The sequence below is a fragment of the Camelus bactrianus genome, chromosome 16 (genome assembly GCF_048773025.1).
Source record: "Camelus bactrianus isolate YW-2024 breed Bactrian camel chromosome 16, ASM4877302v1, whole genome shotgun sequence".
Classification (NCBI taxonomy): Eukaryota; Metazoa; Chordata; class Mammalia; order Artiodactyla; family Camelidae; genus Camelus; species Camelus bactrianus.
The window spans coordinates 31,707,864-31,726,845 of NC_133554.1; the positions used below are offsets into that span (position 1 = coordinate 31,707,864).

General features: G+C 32.6%; 1 protein-coding gene and 1 pseudogene across 1 annotated transcript; one reads left to right on the forward strand and one right to left on the reverse strand.

Moving 5' to 3' along the window:
* Window positions 1–550: 550 nt before the first annotated feature.
* Window positions 551–17,751, forward strand: FBXO47 (F-box protein 47). The gene is made up of 10 exons (XM_010960493.3): window positions 551–1,771; window positions 2,196–2,366; window positions 5,069–5,145; window positions 6,490–6,567; window positions 8,183–8,291; window positions 11,850–12,026; window positions 13,558–13,704; window positions 14,371–14,513; window positions 16,810–16,969; window positions 17,639–17,751. Exons 1-10 carry the CDS (start codon window positions 1,591–1,593, stop codon window positions 17,749–17,751), a joined length of 1,356 nt encoding a protein of 451 aa, XP_010958795.2. The 5' UTR covers window positions 551–1,590.
* Window positions 12,877–12,975, reverse strand: LOC123618431 (U6 spliceosomal RNA; annotated as a pseudogene).
* Window positions 17,752–18,982: the final 1,231 nt, after the last annotated feature.

Genomic DNA, 18,982 nt, shown 5'->3' on the forward strand with positions numbered 1-18,982 from the left:
CTTTGACATGCCTACTGTAAAAAGTTTTTAAAAAATCTTATGGATTAAATAAATCAAGATTCTTCCATTTGGTGGAATCACATGAAGTCTTTATATATACTTGGAGAAGTTTGTCTATTGGCATGGAAAGAAATTACAATTTTAATTACAATTGAAAAAGCAGATTACAAAATAATATGAACAGCGATTCCCTTTTCTGTAAAAAGGAATATAGATGTAAAATTCTGGAGTGATATAAACCACACTGCTTAATTTTAAATGTTAAAAACCAAATGAATTTAATTTTCCTCTTTTTATTTTGCTGTATTTTGTAAACTTCTTGACAATGCACGTAGGTTACTTGTATAATTTTAATGATTATTTAAAAAGATACACTAATTTAAATGCTCATTGAATGCTGAAGCAAAGTGCTATGTATGGTATGGTTATAAAGGAGATTCATAGTATGCTTTCCACTAAGCACTAAATTTCTTGGCCACATTTTCAAATATATAACTGATTTTAAGTTAATATAAGTTGATTTGTAACCTTTTAGATGAATAAGTAACAATATGATTTTTAGCAATTTTGCTACAAAATGAGAAAATGCATTTTGGTCGGATGTATTTGTAACTCAGCTGAAACATCTTAGTTGTTACTTTAGAAACAAGGAGATTTGGATTGGAGTTATAGTTATGCATATGTACATATACATTTATATATACAAAAGACAATGTTTTCTGAGTTGGAAGAGGATTGACACAAAGTCAGTGTGTGTGATGAATAATTTTTTTTTAAAGAATTATTGTTCAGTGTGAGTAAATTATCAGTGATTTTAATAAAGTTCCTTCTAGGAAATGTTCATTTTAAAATAAGTTGTGTAGGCCCTTCCTGTGACTTATCAGTAACTATTATTAACCAAAAGTGGAATTGAGGGGGAAAGTTATTATTTATTTATTTTAGTCTTATTAATTTTACAAAACTTTGATTTCACATAATTGGTAATTGTAATGAAACCATCTTAATCTGTTAGAGATAGTAAAATTTTAAAAGCTGTAAACTAAAATCTTTATTTTTTAATCTCTCTAACCAAAGAACATGTCAGTACTCAGTTTTAAAGAAACAGAAAAACATTACTACAAATTTTTAATTCTACATTAATACTGTGATTTTTTAAAATAATGTAAAGATTGTAAAAGCAATGTACTAATTGACAAATATTGAACGTATTGAATTTGTTATTTTTTTGTGTTGAATCTTTTACTTTTTAAAAAGGTCACATACTTCTTTTCTTAGAATATATCTCATCCAAATACATCTCATTTTCTACTAAAACTCCATCTAGAATATTTGGCTAAGAGGGAAAATATTTTTAAGTATTTCATATCACGCTGAGATGAGTAAATAGTCTCTACAGGTGGAAATTACGTAAGTTGGACAGCATATTAAAAGTTTTATAAGTATAGAGAGACAGCTGTTGTCCATCAAAGTATGAAAACCTCCATTTAAAAATACAACAGCTCTTTATCAATATAATTTTATTTCTCCTTTGTCTCTTGTACTTTGTCTCTTGTTTTCTAACCAGGACAAATTCATGAGATAAGAAAAAGAATGGCATCCAGAGTAAATTCCAGTTTCACTTTGATTCCCAACCAGAAACATCGACGTAGTAATCGTCGATCCAGCTATTTTTCCAACACTGTTATCACAGATTCTCAACTCTTATCAACGCTTGGAAATTTTAAAGCCTTGCCATTGGAAATATTCCATATGATCTTAAGATATTTGTCAGGTGAGATTTGGAGACTATGAGTAGGCTACATGGACACACTCGAATATTTTATTTTCTTCAAGATGTAGCTTGTCATCTTAGGCCCTGCTAGAATGTTAATTGTGTTCACATTAAGTTTATTTTCTAAAGTTTCATCATTGTTAGGTAAGGGATATGAAGAGAAAATATGATACTCAAACTCTTTAAAACATGCTTCTGATTTTAATGACATGATACATCCCCAAATATTTCTAATTCACTGAGAACTGGATTTAAAATAATTTTAAGATTTTCCTCTTTTTTCCCCAATATTATTATTTATTTTTAGTATTCTTTAGTGTTATTATTAATGAGCTAACTTATAAGTTAATAGATTGTGGTAATAGTAATGTTCTTGTAGTTAAACTGTTTATATGTGTGTGTGTATATGTACTTCTTTTGCTAGTGAAGGATGTCAGCATGTTAAGCATGGTGTCCAAAACAGTCAGCCAGCACATTATTGATTATATCTCAACCTCATCAGGAAGCAAAAGACTTTTACTACAGGACTTTCATAACCTTGAGCTGCCTGACGGGAGACAAGACTCCACTATATTGGAACACTACAGGTCTCTAGGTAATTTATGTAATGTAATGAGAATTGTTAACATGTAAAGAACTATGCTTAATTAGAGGGATTTTATTATACAATTCTGTAAGGCCCTTGGGAAGTGAAATATTTCCTGTTTCTATGATGCTTTTACGCTTCAATATGAGGACTTTCCCTAAACAACAGTCCCTTACTTATCTTTAAAGATCAGAGGATACACTTTAATGTAATGTGTCAGTCCTTGTGATTTCATGTAGCTACAGTGTCACCTATGCTTACTGTCTAGGTGGCTTACCAGTTTAAGAAATTGATGTATTTTCTATGCTTTACTTCCTGTGGATCTAATGTGTTTTATCTTTATACTTCTTTTCCCTTTCAATCATAATCTAGTTCTTAAAATAGAAAAAAAAATTTTAAACATATTATTGTGGAAAATCACTTATTCTCTTATCAGAAACAACTTTTTTTAAAGCATGCTACACATTTTCTAATAAACCATTATACTGTCATTAAATTAATCTTATCAAAAGAAATTCTGTACAAGTTCTTCCCTTTGATTTGTAATCTTTTATGCCTTTCACCCCATTCATTGATTTCATTCTCCCTAAGAGTGCTGAAATAAATTCTCATTTTGACTTGACTAATGACATCAATTTAATTATGAAGCTACCTTATAATTAACCAAAACATGGCAGTAGAACTAAATATCAGAGTGATGGTGAGATGTAAATAAAAGCATCAGAGTAAGTGAATATTACCTTTTAGTAGCTCAAGGATGCCTAGCTTTAAGATAGTAAAATAAGACTATATAGATGTGTAAATATATCAAAGTATATTTGACAAGTATGCTTAATAAGACTAAATGGAAGGTATGTAACTGGTTACAGTGTTGCTGATTTCAGTTTTTATGATTAGGCTTAGTAAAGCCTGTAACAGAGTACAGCGATTATTTTTTTGCTACTGTTCATTGGAAATATCTTTTTTCAAACATCATCTATTGTGGAGAAAGTGGTATTTGGAAAAAGCTTATTCTTTGGTTTTAGTTTGAAAAAATGTTTTCTCCCTGACCAGGCTCAATTGCATAAACAAACAAAAAAGCATTTAGACAATTATATGGGTAATTCAGTTAAAAATACAGGTATGTACTGATTTTAAAAGCTAGCTTTAAAAATGGTGTTACTCATGTAATAATTTCAACCTTCCATTTAAATTTTGTGCAGACACCTAGCTTATGACTTATTCTTTAGATAAATGTTTGATGTACTTACCATTTTCTCATGTTGCCATTCCTGTCTGATCTGTTCTTGTTTTTAGACATTAAAATAACATTTTCAGAATTCTGCATTCTGAGGATTATACATTTTAATTTGCTTCTTCACGCAAAACAGAGCAGATGGCCAGTGTGGAAAGAACATTACATCTGACTCTATTTTAGTGGGAAGAAATTAAAGAAGTTGGTTTCTAAAGGATATATAGGAGAGCACCTGTGTTAAAAAAATAAAGTCAGCCAGTATTGGTTTTTATGGTAAATTGCAACCGTTAAAAATAGAAATTTTTCCTGTACTCGAGAACTAACACAACATTGTAAATTAACAAAACTTCAATTTTTAAAAAATTGGAGTTTTTCATTAGAAAATTAACCAACATACAATTATAGCTTACAATGCCCCAGCTATGATATGCCTCAGGACTGGATGCCAAAACATGAAAGGAAAAGAACTCAGCCTAAAAACCAAACACTGAAAATGTCTTTTTATGTTCAAAAATAAGGACGGTTTCTGTTTAAAAAGCAATTTTAGTCATGTGTTACCCAAACATAGCAACTTCTAAAAATAAATTCAATTCCCATTGAGTCTACAGAATTATATAAATTAGTTATTACATTATGTTAAGAAGTAAATGCAGAGAAGGTGAAAACTAAGGGAAGTTATGATATTCAGGTATATATTTTCCTACCATGTATCTTATTTTTAGTTTGAGGACATTTGCCCTAATAGGAATGTTAACAGTGTATTGCCATTTTAGGAAAACAGAATGCTTAAAGTTAGAGGAAGCAAATCATATACTTCCTGCCACGGGAAATTACAGGGTTTTTTTCTTCTTTTTAAAATATCTAAACACAAAATTCTATACATTCTTAACATGCAAGCCCCATAAAAGGATATCTTTGAAGGAAGAGAGATATTTCATCCAAGCTGGATACTTTCTGTGAGAAAAAAACATGACTTCCAATCTCTGAAATTTTAAGTACTTAGGACGTTAAATTTTTGTATTTGGAAAAGGGAAAACAAATTCTCTTTTCTCATTCTTTCCATTAGCAACTCTTAAAACATTTTCCTTTGTGAACATGGGGCTAGTTTTAAGAGAGACTGGAATATGCTTTCTATGGAATAAAGACAATAGTTTCCCTATTTTATTTTGTGTCTGATCGTTGTATCTTTTTAAATCTAAATACTTTCACATATCTATTTTATAGTATCAATTTCACAATTTTTTGTAAGACTTTATGCCTTTGCCTCTTAGGTGGACACCAGAGCCACTTGGTAAGTATCGTGTATTATAAATGTTTTGCACCCTTTCTCCCAAACTTCCTCTTAAAAACCCTATCAGCTCATGGTCACTGTGATATACCATACTTGACTTTCAGGAAACATTATGCTGCGTTATAGATACTTTTAAGTTAATATTCATTGATGTCATTTTTTTCACCTCTCTCTCTATTTACTCAGGTCTACTATTTAAAAGATGTACGTTGCTGCTACCCACAAAGGAAAGACTAAAGTATATTCACAAGACACTTGCAGAAGTAAGATCATACTTCTGAATTAGTTCACAATCCTGATTTCCAGTAAAAATATTTTATTACTAATGTCTTATACTCATTTTAAATCTGTCTTTAATTAGTGGAATTTCATGAATTAGTACTAAAGAGTTGGTTGATGATCATCTGATACTTTACCAAGTACTCAGAGATTATAAACACCAAAATGTAGTATAGGAGTATTTTACTTATTATAAAATAATTTTATATATAACATCATTCAAGTTTATTAGGTTTATCAGCCTTATAAAAGTATTTTTACCTCATATGGGAATCCTAAGGATGTTTTAAAGTGGTGATTTAGATATTTTATTAAAATGAAAATAACTTCCAAATGTTAAAGTCTTACTGTTTAAATGTTTGTATCATTAAACAGTTTGTACTGTTTAAAAGTTTGTATATACTTTTAATATATAAAATGACAAACTTTTTGTGATAATTTATGACTTGAAAGTGTGTATCAGTGTGTCTGGGCATAATCTATGTTAGACATTGAGTTTTACTATAGAAACGCAAACATACATCTAATGCTGCTGATTCAGTTCTGCACTCAGTAGTATGCAAACTGTTTCTGATTCATTGGCTTTTTTTCATGCCAGTATTTGCACTGAGTTCAGATCTATATTATTGCAGCAGCTTCTCAGATAACCTTCCTGCCATTCATTCTTCACTCCTCAAGACATTCTGTATACTGAATTATCTTCATCAAGTTAATTTTCTTGCTTAAAAATATTTAATTGGCTGCTGAATTTCAGCAAGATAAGGCCCAAAGTCCATAACTGGTATTTAGGGTTCCCCCTGACAGTGCAGCCTTACTTCCTACTGCTTTGAGCCTAATTAAGCTGCTCATATCTTTCTTCCCAAATGGACCTTTTAAATTCTTACTTCTATACAATTTTGCCCTAATTGTGTGCCTCACCAATCCTATGTGTTCATTATCTCTGAATCCTACTTAAAGACATTGCTTGTTTCACATCCTTCATAAGCTTTTAAAATCATTCCCAAAGTTATCTTTTCCCTGCCTTTATCGTGTCTGATATGTTTATTCGGTCATTTTAGCATTATATTCTAACCTGAAACATCAAATTAATTTCATGTGTGTATATCTTATTGCCCTAAATAAATTGTGAGCTCCTTAGGCAGAGACTTTGTTTCATACTTCTTTCATAATCCCCACCTATATAACGTGATGCTTATCTGTTATTTAATGTTTTAGTTATTTTCAGTTAAGATTGAAAAAAAATACTTGCATGTTTCCATTAACTTTGAATGTTAAATCGTTGCACAGTTCCACTGAAAAGAAGGAATTAATAGTTGTTCTCTTTACAGGTTTCCTGTTTTAAATTCAGTGGCTGTGCAGCTCCATTGCAATGTTTAGGATTATCATGTTATGGCATGTTTTTACAGGTACATTTTTTTTAATGAAAGAAGAAAAAGAATTCTTTTTGAACTGTTAACAAGTAGAGCACGTAATCTGTCTTTCCATAGGATAATAAAAGTAATAATAATCTAAAAAGAAAACAAAATAGCATTGTAAAGATTCGAGAATGTGTTAATCTAATAATGTTGTTTGCCGCCTCAGATTTTCTTCTTGGGTTTCTCACTGGTAAGAAATATTTCACACTTACTCACTCCATACTAGTGTCCTTGAAGTTTCCAGCCAATTGTAATGACTAGAAATATTGTAGGGTAGGATGTGTGTGTGTGTAATGAGTTTTAAGTTTTAGGCTAGTTCTTTAAGATGTGAACTTAGAAATCAACTGTATGAAAAAAAATTGTAACTATAAGAAGTAATAGATGTAACTAACCTTATTGTGGCAATCATTTTGCAATATATGCATATAAAAATTAACTGCATTTTACACCTTTAACTTATACAATGTTATATGTCAATTATATCTAAATAAAGCTTGGGGGGTGAAGAAATCAACTATATGATTTTAAGAACATTTTTTACTCATCTTTTATTCTAAACAAAGAAGATAATAACATTATTTAATGCTATTCTATATTAATAATATATTATTAATATATTACACTATTCTAAGCAGTTTACATGTATTAACTTTCTAAAAAATACCTTATGAGGTTTACAACAATCTTACTTATATCCCATCCTGCCAGCCACCATCTGCATGCCCAGATTCCAGGGGCATAGGCTCTCCTATTAGCCTTCTTCCAAAATAGATTTTTTTTCTTTTTTTTTTCCTTTCAGACAAATAATATGAGCACATGTAATCATGTAAAATTCAAAAAGTATGAAGTGGTATAAAGTGAAATGTTAAGTCTCCTCCCAGGCCTGTTCCTTGTTCACAGAGTTTTCTTCAACAGAAGTAACAGCTGTTAGGAGTTTCTAGTATGTCTTCTGGAGAGAAAAGATTAATTTTTAAACTACTGAAGTCCAGCTCAACTATTTCAAGAAAAATTGTTATGATTAGTCAACCTTTTCAAAATCTATGTATAGTAGAGTATCATCTGAGTTTTCTTTTTATATATGTCTAACTGTACATTCTGGTTTGCTCAAAGATGATTATTAAATTCTGTCCTAATAAAAGATTTTTTTTTGCTTGTTCACATCCAAATGCCCTAAGTCAATGCTCATAATTGTCACATTAAAATGAGATTATTATCGTTTATAAGCAATATCATAAGTGATAGGTAGAGGGGATCAAAGTGGTTTGACTATAGTCTAAAAGTAACTCACAGGAGGGTTGTGAGTCAGATGTCTAGAGCTGTGTTCCAGAGTTTGGACCTTCATTTGTTATTTTCCTCATACTGTCTGAGTTCAGGATTCAGTACCATTTAGTTCTCTGAAAAGATACTACCTATACAACCAGAAAGAAACTGGATTTTGGAGCATTTTTAGGTTTTGTTTATAGATTGAACAGTTCAATAGTGGATAAAAATTGCACATCACCTCCATCTTGTGCTACAACAGTTATAGTCATAAGGCAGTAGTGACTTATGTTCTGATTTGATGGTTTGAACATCTGCAATGTTTCCTTTATTTTATCATCCTCAGACCTTAACAGCAGGTTGGGATGAACTGGAGTGCCATCGTGTTTATAACTTCTTATGTGAGCTGACTAATCTTCCCCGCAAGATGCAGGCAGTTGTCTGCAGCAAACCAGGTAAAGAACTACAATTCAGGGATAACATTGTACAGAGATTAAAACAGATACAAAAAAAAAGCATAGTTCAAAAGTATATTTAAAAATAAATTGTGGCATTCATTTGTAGTAAAAGGACAAAGAGATATAAGGGAATGATGAACACTGAATCACACAGTGAGGCCAAAATATCCCATGATTAGAGAAAGAAGTACTCAGAGGGCTTCAGATATATACATAATATTTTATTCCTTAAGCTGGTGGAGGATACAAAGGTGTTCATTATAGTATTCTATAAACCTTTATATACACCTGGAATATTTCATATTTTAAAAATTATGGAATCCTACAATTTAGCAGTTTCACTCTGAGAAACTCCCACAGTGTGCTCAGGGAGACATGTATAAGTGTGAACATTGCAGCATGTAAGCAGGGAAAGCTGCAAACAACCTAATGCCTGTTGTTAGGAAAATGGATAAATGAATGGTGGCATATTCATACAATTAAAACCATTAGTAGTTAAAGTGGATTAACTAGAGCCATGTGTATTAATATGGATAAATCTCAAAATATAATTTGAGAAGAAAGGATAGTAAACAATGCTTTCAATATGATACTATTTATATGCAAATTAAAAGCATGCAGTTGGGGAGGATATAGCTCAGTGGTAGAGTTCCTGCCTAGCATGCAGAAGGTCCTGGGTTCAGTCCCCAGTACCTCCACTAAAAAAATAAATAAACTTAATTACCTCTCCCTACCCCAAAAAAGGGAAAATAAAGTTTAAAAAAAAAACATGCAAAGTAATTCTATTTATTCTTTATGGTTATAACCAGATGTAAAAAAGTATAAGAATATAGTTAGGAGATACGATAGTTAATTTTGTGTGTTAACTTGGGTAAGCCATGGTACCTAGATACTTAGTCAAACATTATTGTAGATGTTTCTTTGAAATTATTTTTTAGATGAGATTAACATTTAAATCAGTAGACTCTGAGTAAAGCAGATTACAATCCATAATGTGGGTGGGCCTCATCTAATCACTTAAAGGCCTTGAGAAAAAGACTTTCCTCCCCACCCAAGAAAGAATTCTACCAGCAGACTGCTTTTGAACTTGAACTACAACTCTTCCCTTGTCTGCAGCCTGCCAGTCTACCCTGCATATTATGGACTTGCCAAGTTTCCACAATCACATGAGCAAATTCTCATGTGTGTACACATCCTATTAGTTTTGTTTGGTGACTTATACAGGAGGGACAAAATCCAATTCAAGATGGTGATTACCTCTGGGGAAGAAGGAGATTGGGAGTGATACAAAAGAAGCTTTAACTGTATCAGTAATGTTTTTATTTATTTTTAAAAATCTGAATCAAATATAGCAAAAAAGTAAAGTCTTGACAAAGGTAGGTGATTGGTACACAGTATTTGTTATAGTATCTCTATTTTGCTGTCAGCTTGAAAATTTTCTTTATAAAACAAATTATGGCAGATTTGTTTTAAAATGGAAGATAGAGAAGCCTAAAACAAAATTACTATCATGTCCCTCTCTTGATCAAAAAGTTGTATTACCTCCCTGATATCTTCAAAATAAAATCCAAACCATTCATACTGACCTTCACATTCTAATGCTAACCTACTTTTTTAAACTTATTGCCCACTACTCCGTATATCAGTTTGATATAGTCATATAACTCCACCCACTGTGTCTCAGATACCTCTTACACATTTCTACCTTATACATTTTATTCCTTCTCCCTTTTCCTGAAATACCATCTCTCCTTTTCATCCTTTAAGACCAAATTTACCTGTCCTCTTCTGTAAAGTCTTTCCTGATCTCTCCAGAGCTGCAATAATCTCTTTCCTCTAAACTTCTGTGTTGCTTGGCTTAACACATCAGGGGTACTTACTTTCATATGGCCTTAGCGCATTGGTAGACTTTATTTGCACTTGTCTTATCTGCGAGTAAGTAGAACATAAATGGTATAAAAATATAAAATGTATAATGATGCCACCACCGTGGAAAACAGGTTGGCCAGTCGTCAAAAAACTAAACATAGAATTATCACGTGACCTAGCAATTCCACTCCTGGGACTATAACTAAGGAATTGAGAGCAAGACCTTGGACAAATACTTATACATCAGTGTTAACTGAAACATTATTTTCAATAGCCCCAAACTGGAAGCAACACAAGTGTTCATCAAGAGATGAATGGATAGAATGTGGCATATATATTACAATGGAATATTATTCAGTCATAAAAAGAAGTGAAGTTTTGATTCAGGCTACAACATGGATGAATTCTGAAAACATTATAATAAGTGAAATAAGTCAGACATAAAGGACAAATATTGTATGCTTCCACGTATGTGAGGTACCTAGAACAAGAAAATTCATAAAAACAGAAAGTAGATTAGAGGTTACCAGAAACTGGGTGAAGGGGAAATGGAGAGTTATTGCTTAAAGGTTATAGAGTTTCTGTTTGAGGTAATAAAAAGTTTTGGAGTAAGACAGTGGTGATGGTTGAACAACATTGTGAATGTAATTGATGCCACTGAATTGTGCACGTTAAAATAGCAAATTTTATATATATTTTACCACAACTTTAAAAATTATGTAGTATATCAAAACTATTGAATTACACACTTCAAATGGGTAAATTGTATGGTACATAAATTATGTATATTTCAATAAAACTATTTTTTAAAAAAACATAAGATACCACTTCATAGCCCCTAGGATGGCTAGAACCTAAATGTCAGATAACAACAAGTGTTGGTGACAATGTGGGAAAATTGGAACCCTTATACTTCACTGGTGAGAATGTAAAATGGTGCAGCCACTTTGGAAAACATTCTGGCAGTTCTCCAAATGATTAAATATAGAGCTACCATATGACCCAGCAATTCCACTCATAGATATATCCCCAAGAGAAACTAAAATATATGTCCATACAGAAACTTGGACATGATTGTTAATAGCAACGTTACTCATAATAGCCAAAAGGTGGAGGCAACCCAAATATCCCTCAGTGGGTGAATGGATAAACAAAATGTGGTATATCTATGCAATGGAATAGCATTTGTTCATTAAAAGAAATCGATACATGCCATAATATAGTTGAACCTTGAAAACATGCTAAGTGAAAGAAGTCTGTTTCAAAGACCACCTAACTGTGTGACTTCATATGAAAGTCTAGAATAGGAAAATCTATAGAGACAAAAAGTAGTGCTTAGTGCTGAGGGTGAAAAAGGACAGAGGGATAGGACAGTGACAATTAAAAGAACAGGGTTTCTTTCTGAGGTAATGAAAATATTCTAAAATAGATTCAGTGATGGCTGCATAGCTCTCTGAATATACTAAAAAAGATTTGACTGTACACTTTAAATTGGTAAATTGTGATATGTAAATTATATCCTAATAAAGTTATTTAAAAAATAGTTCCTTGATCTAAAATTTTTACAGAGGAAATTGAAATAACACTCTTAGTACAAAGCATATTAAGGATGTATGTCTTTAGCCTATCCAATATACATATCAATCTTTCTAGGAAGAATGGTTTACAATTCTTTTGTCTTCATAGGAAGTGCCCGAAAACTGGAGTTAAGGATTAGACTGTTCTGTAGAAATGCTCTGCTTGATCACTGGACACATCGAAGTGATTCTGCATTTTGGTTGACACGTATATTAAAACCATGGCCAATGGTGAATCAGGCAAGATTATTGTATATCATCTTTGGACCAATATCTCCTCAAGATGGTGAGCATCCATTTTTTAGGGATGTATGTTACAAAACTGGTTAATTACATTTACTTTAGGAGATATATCTTTTTGTACCTGCTTAGTTTCATCATTCTGAATAATTAAACTGTATTTCATGATTTCATAGATGCAGACTACATTAACTTGTGCATCACTTAAATGTCAAGACAAATTGTTCTATTGCAGGTCATTTCCAAATATAGTCTCATTGTCCCTAATTTACCTAAAATAGCTGCATTTCATTTTTAACCATTATTTAACTCAAGATTATATTTATATGCTGCTGGAGGGGACTAACAGTGCAAGTGAAGCAAAGTGGTAGTCAGAATTGATGTTTTACTTAATTTGGGGTACATAAAATGATTTGAGGGGGCAATTTTTGGTATTTCTAATTAAGTTTTGCTTGGATGAATGTTAAAATTAACATGCATTTTTTTTTCATTTTGTGGGGGGAGGTAATTAGGTATTTATTTATTTAATGGCAGTACTGGGGCTTGAACCCAGGACCTCGTGCATGCTAAGTACATGCTCTACCACTGAGCTATACCCTCCCTGCTTAGCATGCATTTCTTTTTTTTTTTTTTTAACAAATAGTTATGTTTAATTTTTAATTTTTTAAACATTTTTATTGAGTTATAGTCAGTTTACAATGTTGTGTCAATTTCCAGTGTACAGCACAATTTTTCAGTTATACATGAACATACATATATTCATTGTCACATTCTTTTTCGCTGTGAGCTACCACAAGATCTTGTATATATTTCCCTGTGCTATACAGTATAATCTTGTTTATCTGTTCTACATATGCCTGTCAGTATCTACAAATTTCGAACTCCCAGTCTGTCCCAAAAATATGGAACGCTTCACGAATTTGTCATCTTTGTGCAGGGGCCATGCTAATCTTCTCTGTATTGTTCCAATTTTAGTATATGTGCTGCTGAAGCAAGCCCTAGCATGCATTTCTTTAGTTCACACTGTCTTGTGTCAGTAGTTAACCAGTTTAAAGTGTGTTGAGTAGCAGTAGGAAGTTAATCTGGGATCAAATTTTGTTGTGTGTAATCCACAAAGAGAATTGGTCATAGATAAATATTTTAAATGACCAGATTACTCTGTTTTGATATAAAGGTCAGGAAGATTCTCAAGTACAGCATGCTCTTTTCTTGGAAGGATATCAATAGGTGTTATTTCATTTTGGTAAAATTACATCAATTGTTTATTCCAATTTCTGTTGCGGAGTAGCATTGTCTTTGAACCAGAAACACTGTTTTGCTTGGCGAATCTACCTTTTCTTTACTTCATTTAGCTATTGTTGCTGTGCTTCATCACATCAGTCAGAGACATTAAAATTTATACTGTTATCAGAATTGACCTTTCATTATGAAATTTAGAATGAAAGTGGCATATATAAGTAATGGATCCCATTATGCAATCCAATTTCCTTTTTAAACAATCCGTGAGGTCTTTATCATGAAGCCAGCTATTCTGTCACAGCCTAGTTTTTTGTTTTTTTTTTTCAATTATCATTCAGGACAGGTGGTTTGGCAGAAAATGATAGAAGGACCTACAGATGAACCCAGTCTGAAAGGTTTGGCTGATGCCATTAAATTACTATATGACACAGGCACCAAAGAATGGACAGTAGATGATGTTATCAGTCTTGTAGATGAACTATCAGGTAAAAAAAATTATTTACCACATTAATAGAAATGTATTGTTAGAATATAGTTATAAAATTGTAAGGCTAACTCTAAAGGTAACAAATGAATTGCCTAATAGAAATCACTAAATGCTCTAAAAGACTTAAAGTTTGGCATTATGTTTGAAGAGAATGCATATAATCAGCTTACTTTCCTTCAATTTTCCTTGCCAATTTTATAAATATGTATTTATTGCTATTTTTATTTGAACGCTTCATAATTTAATTAGCTCAGTTATTCCCATTTTGCAGGTTCTCAGAAACACCTTCTTAAAGTTGGGTAAGAAGAAAGTCCTCTCCTGTTGGTACAGGAGAGGTGAAACAATGCTTCCCATTCCTGCATAATCCTTTAGATTCTAAAGTTTATAAGGTTTCTATCCGTACAAAGGATTAGACCACTTTGTTGATCCATGTGTACGAGAAATGCTTTGATTATATTAATAGTACATTGTGAGAGCCGCTGTGACTTGGCAATAATCTCTGTACCCAGTAGAATCTTGTAATTGGAAAACTAAAGTGTTTTTTCTGAGCTTCTCGCTTGGCACTAATTGTATAAAGTGATATAATATTGCAGGTATTTAATGATGTTTATTCTTTGTTACTGTATAATTTCTCATTAAATAACTGTTCTTCCTCTAATAAAAGTGGTTCCCCGGGAGTGGCTTCTAGAGAATAATGCACGTCTCCTAATCCTGAGTGGGAACAACATCTGCTTTACTTTCATGGCTAGTAAAGCTGTGAATGGACGGGCCATTGAATTGGCAAGGTTGATAGTCTTTTTGGCGTTGGTAAGTAAAAAATAAGTTTTTTCTAGCAAATTGTTTAACATTATAGTTGACATCCCAGGGAGCTGCCCTGAAGGAACTGAGATATGTACATACAGAACATTTTGAAAGAATAAGTATTTAAGTATGTATTTTTATATATACTTTATACATACTTAACAATTTTAAAATACATGATAAACTATCATGTTTGGAATCATTCCTTGTATTAACCTCTCCCCACCTCGTATCTAGATTGTCATTCTATGGCTCTGCCAAGTTATATTCTTTTTTTTTTTCCTAAGTTCCATTAAAAGAATAAAGCACACATATGATTTGCTCCAGGATAATCAATGGGCAGCAAAGAGAGAATGTGGAAATTAATGGTGATAGAAGTGAAACAAGATTGGTAATTGTTGAAGCTGGGGAATGGATACTAGGTGTTCATAATACTATTCTCTTTACTTTTTTATAGTTAAAATGTTTTCTTTTTCAAAATAAAACATTATAATATATTTAATATTCATTCATTTAACACAAACTGAGTGTTTACTATGGGTCATACACTGTGTGAGATTTTAGGACTATGAAAAGTAATAGAACAAATCCCTGACCAAAAGATGCTTACAGTCTTTTAAGAGATATCAGAGGGTATATAAATAAATTCAGTGTGATAAGTGCAAAAATATGTACAGAAGGGTACAAACAAAAGTAGCAGAAAGGAGCTAATATTGGATGAGTGTAGAATACAGAGGGGGCTTCACCAATTCCAGCAGATATACATTTTTTTTTTAATGAATAAAAGAGTTCAGCAGTCAGATAGAGAGGTCAGATTACTCAAGCATGTACCTGCATGTGTTACACAGAACTCTCATTTATTTGGCTTCCATCACAGATGTCAGCCCAACCACTGCTTCAAAAGCAATGGAATAATCTTCAATTGGCCATTGTGAGAAATAATTGAACATAATCCATTTCCTACAAAATGGAGATAGGATATTTATCAACTCAACTGTTTGAAACATGAGTGAAACCTCAGTGGCTCTTTTAAACATGTGGAAATGTGAAGAAAGCTACTAAGTTAACTGTATTCTCAATGTAAATATTTATTTTAATAAACGGATGCCCTCAAAAATAAATGGAGAGAGAATTAGAACTGTGGGCTGTATTCAGGGAACTATAAGCAGTTCAGTATTTTTTCTGAAAGGGAAAATGTGCAGAAGAGGAAGAGGTGGTGACTTTAGTTAGGAAGAGGGAGGCTCGGTAAGGACGGGCCTTGTTGACCATTCTGTGAGGCTTGAACCACAGGAGCTGCCCTGCTGAAAGGTTTTAGGAAGCAGGGAGACATGATCAGTTCTACATTTTTGGAAAGTCACTTTGGCTGCACTGTAGCAAAAAGAATGGAGAGGAAGCCACTAGGGGTGGAAAAGAAGCCTTCTCTAGAAAGCCTTCTCTGATTGACATCTCAACTCTGATCATTAATTTTCTCTAAATTGCCTCAGATTTGTCTTTATCAACCAATGGTGTATGTGTGGGTAAATCAGCTCCCAAAATAGATTGCAAGTGCTTTGAAATCCAGGACTCTGCTATGTACTTCCTTTGTAGTTCCTGGTACAGTGCTTTACATGTAATAAGTAATCAATAAATCTTTCCTGTCAGATTAACACTATTTAGTTACACTATTATATAGCTTATTCTCATGCTGTATATTATTGGGCTATATGAGTTAAATCGGCCATTTAGAATGTTAATAAGTAAACCTTTTTCCTTTCAGTCAGTTTTAGCTATAAACAGGTACTCTTCGTTTGTTTTTTAAACAATAGAGAGAGAAATATTCCCTACAGCTCTCAAGATGGAAAGCTGATATTATCATAGAGTTCTCTTCCCTGTCGAAATTGCCTGTTTGTCACACTCATTGGACCCCTTGAAAATAGAGGCCCTGTCTTTATGGCTTACTATTGTATCTCCAGCTGTTAGCATGTGCTCAATAAATATTTATTAAATGAATGAATGAACAGGAGTCTTATTTTTCATAAGTTTAATAATTACTTTCAATATTATTTCTTATATTAGTAAATAATATTCCATGATAATCTTGAACCAGGCTTTTAGTTACTTCACAGTTTTTCCTGCTAAATTTGTACCATTTTGAAAGCAAAGGAATATTAGATATAAGAGCATTTCCCATTTATAGAATCAACATCATGTTGTATGTAATAAATTACGTAAAATTATAAACTGTCATTGTTAATACCATTTTCAAATTCTACAGCTTTCTTTGCATAAAGATTTACCAAAATGCTTTCTATGTCTAAATCAGGTGTGCGAGAAAGAACTATACTGCATGGATTGGGCAGTTAAAATGATGCAAAAAGTCTGTACAGTCTTTAGCACTCCAGTGGAAAGAAATAACTTCCTGCAGAGTGTGGCAAATGCATTTGCATGTGTTATAATGGAAATGATGCAATTGATTATGTCTGGTGAGTATGCATGTAGGTGGATGGTGCACAGGTGTGAGTACAATGCATTCTGGTCTCCCCTTAAGACAGGGAAAATTCTGTGTAGACTTATTTCTAAGCCAAGAATAGAAGAAAAAGATATCATTTGTTTTTCCATGAGATATATTTAGTTCCTGGTATTGTCACTTTTTAAATTTGGTATTGGTTTTAGTGGAAAACATAAAATTGAAGAGTCTGCATTGAAAGGAACCAATTTCAATTCTGCACAGCAAAAAATTTTGACTTGCTTACTTACCAACTGTCGTAATCACCATAATAAGATCCTTTATTTGTATAGCTTATACATCTATGATATTACAGTTTTGTTAGGTAACCAACTTGATAATTAGCCCTATTTTATAGATGGGAAAACTAAGGCTTAGAGAAATTACCTGACTTGCCCAAGTTCATGAAGTTAGAAGCAATAAGGCATAGACTAGCATCTTTTTCTTCTGATTTCTAATTCAGGGCTCTTAATATAGTTCCATGATTTCAGTGGTTAACATCTGACTTAGTAAAAATCACTAACTAGTCTTCTGTTACATATTATTAGGGAAATTGGAACATCTTATGTTTCAAATAAATCATACATTTAAAAACTTAACTGTCATTTTCTTTTCCCTACTGTCTATTTCTGTGTGTGGCATATAGAAGACCGTGATGAAGAAAATAGAAGCTTTTTGAATTTGTTCTATCTTGTGCATGCTCAGGCTAACTTCCATAAGGAGGTCCTATATTTGACCATGAATACTCTCTCTACGTAAATACTCAGAAAGCCTTGCATTTAGAGAATACCTCACTGAACTGACAATTAGAAGAGTGCTACTTCTCCACACTCAAAGAGTAGCATCCATGGGACTTTTTATCACCTAAGTAACCTAAGAATTCAAAAGCTGCATAGAATTTTAGAAGTAACTGCTTACACCTTTATTAATATAAAAATTGTAGGCAAACCCAAGAATATATTGAGATTTCTCTAGAAAACAAGTTGTGTCTCTCCCGATTGTGGTAAACCTAACACCAAACTAAAGGAACATTAGTGTTAAAGAATCTGGGGCTGGCCAACCTGTGTGGATCTTTGAAGAGAAAATTCTGTTACATAGTTAGAGTGGAAATCCACTTGATAGTGTGTATTGGTTCACTGTGCTTAGACACTTTGTGTAGACATAGCCTAAAATGTTTTGTGGAGATTTGTAGTATGATGTTTTGGAACGTGCAGATAAATCACATTTTTCAACACCTTCTTGGCATATGATTACAATGAACATTACATTTGGTTCACATTTTGCAGATCAAAAACCAAAGGAATTAAGTGTGTGTGTGTATACATATCCATATATACATATGTATTTCTGTGTATATACACACGTGCACACATACATGTATTTCCATCTTTAAGACATATCATATGAAAAGTCTATAAATAAAGGAAGGTATATATTGTCTTAATACAATCAAATCATCTTTTATTCTTTCCCAGGGATTGGAGTAAAATGTTGCAAGTAAGGGAAAATATAAAATGAAAGAAAGTAGCTATTCTGCTGCCAGAACACACAAATAATTTGTACTTCCTCCTAAAGCTTTTTCCCCCGTCTTAAAGAGTGGGACTTGAAGGAAACTGGAAGCAAGGATAGTTCGAGCAGCCCATGAGAGAGTGGGGTTTATCTTCACTCAGGTAAATCAATTCCAAGACGCTCCAGGACTATTTCAGTTTGACTAGCATCTGCCACCACCACTCTTACTATTAAAATAGAAAATGATAGTACCTAATGAGCTGAAATAATCCTGGAGCCCTCCTGGATCCATTTTCTTCTCCTTGAGTTTAATCATTTCTCCCTTCCCACTGGACTTCTCAGAGGCTGACTTTCTTTTCCTAAGCCCTTGACTTAACTCGCCTCTGGAGCTGATGAAGGAAAGGAACACTAGAAGATATGGAAATTACCTGCAGAAGTAGGGTGTAAATTGTGGGAAATTCTCAAGTTTGGCAAGAGGGGC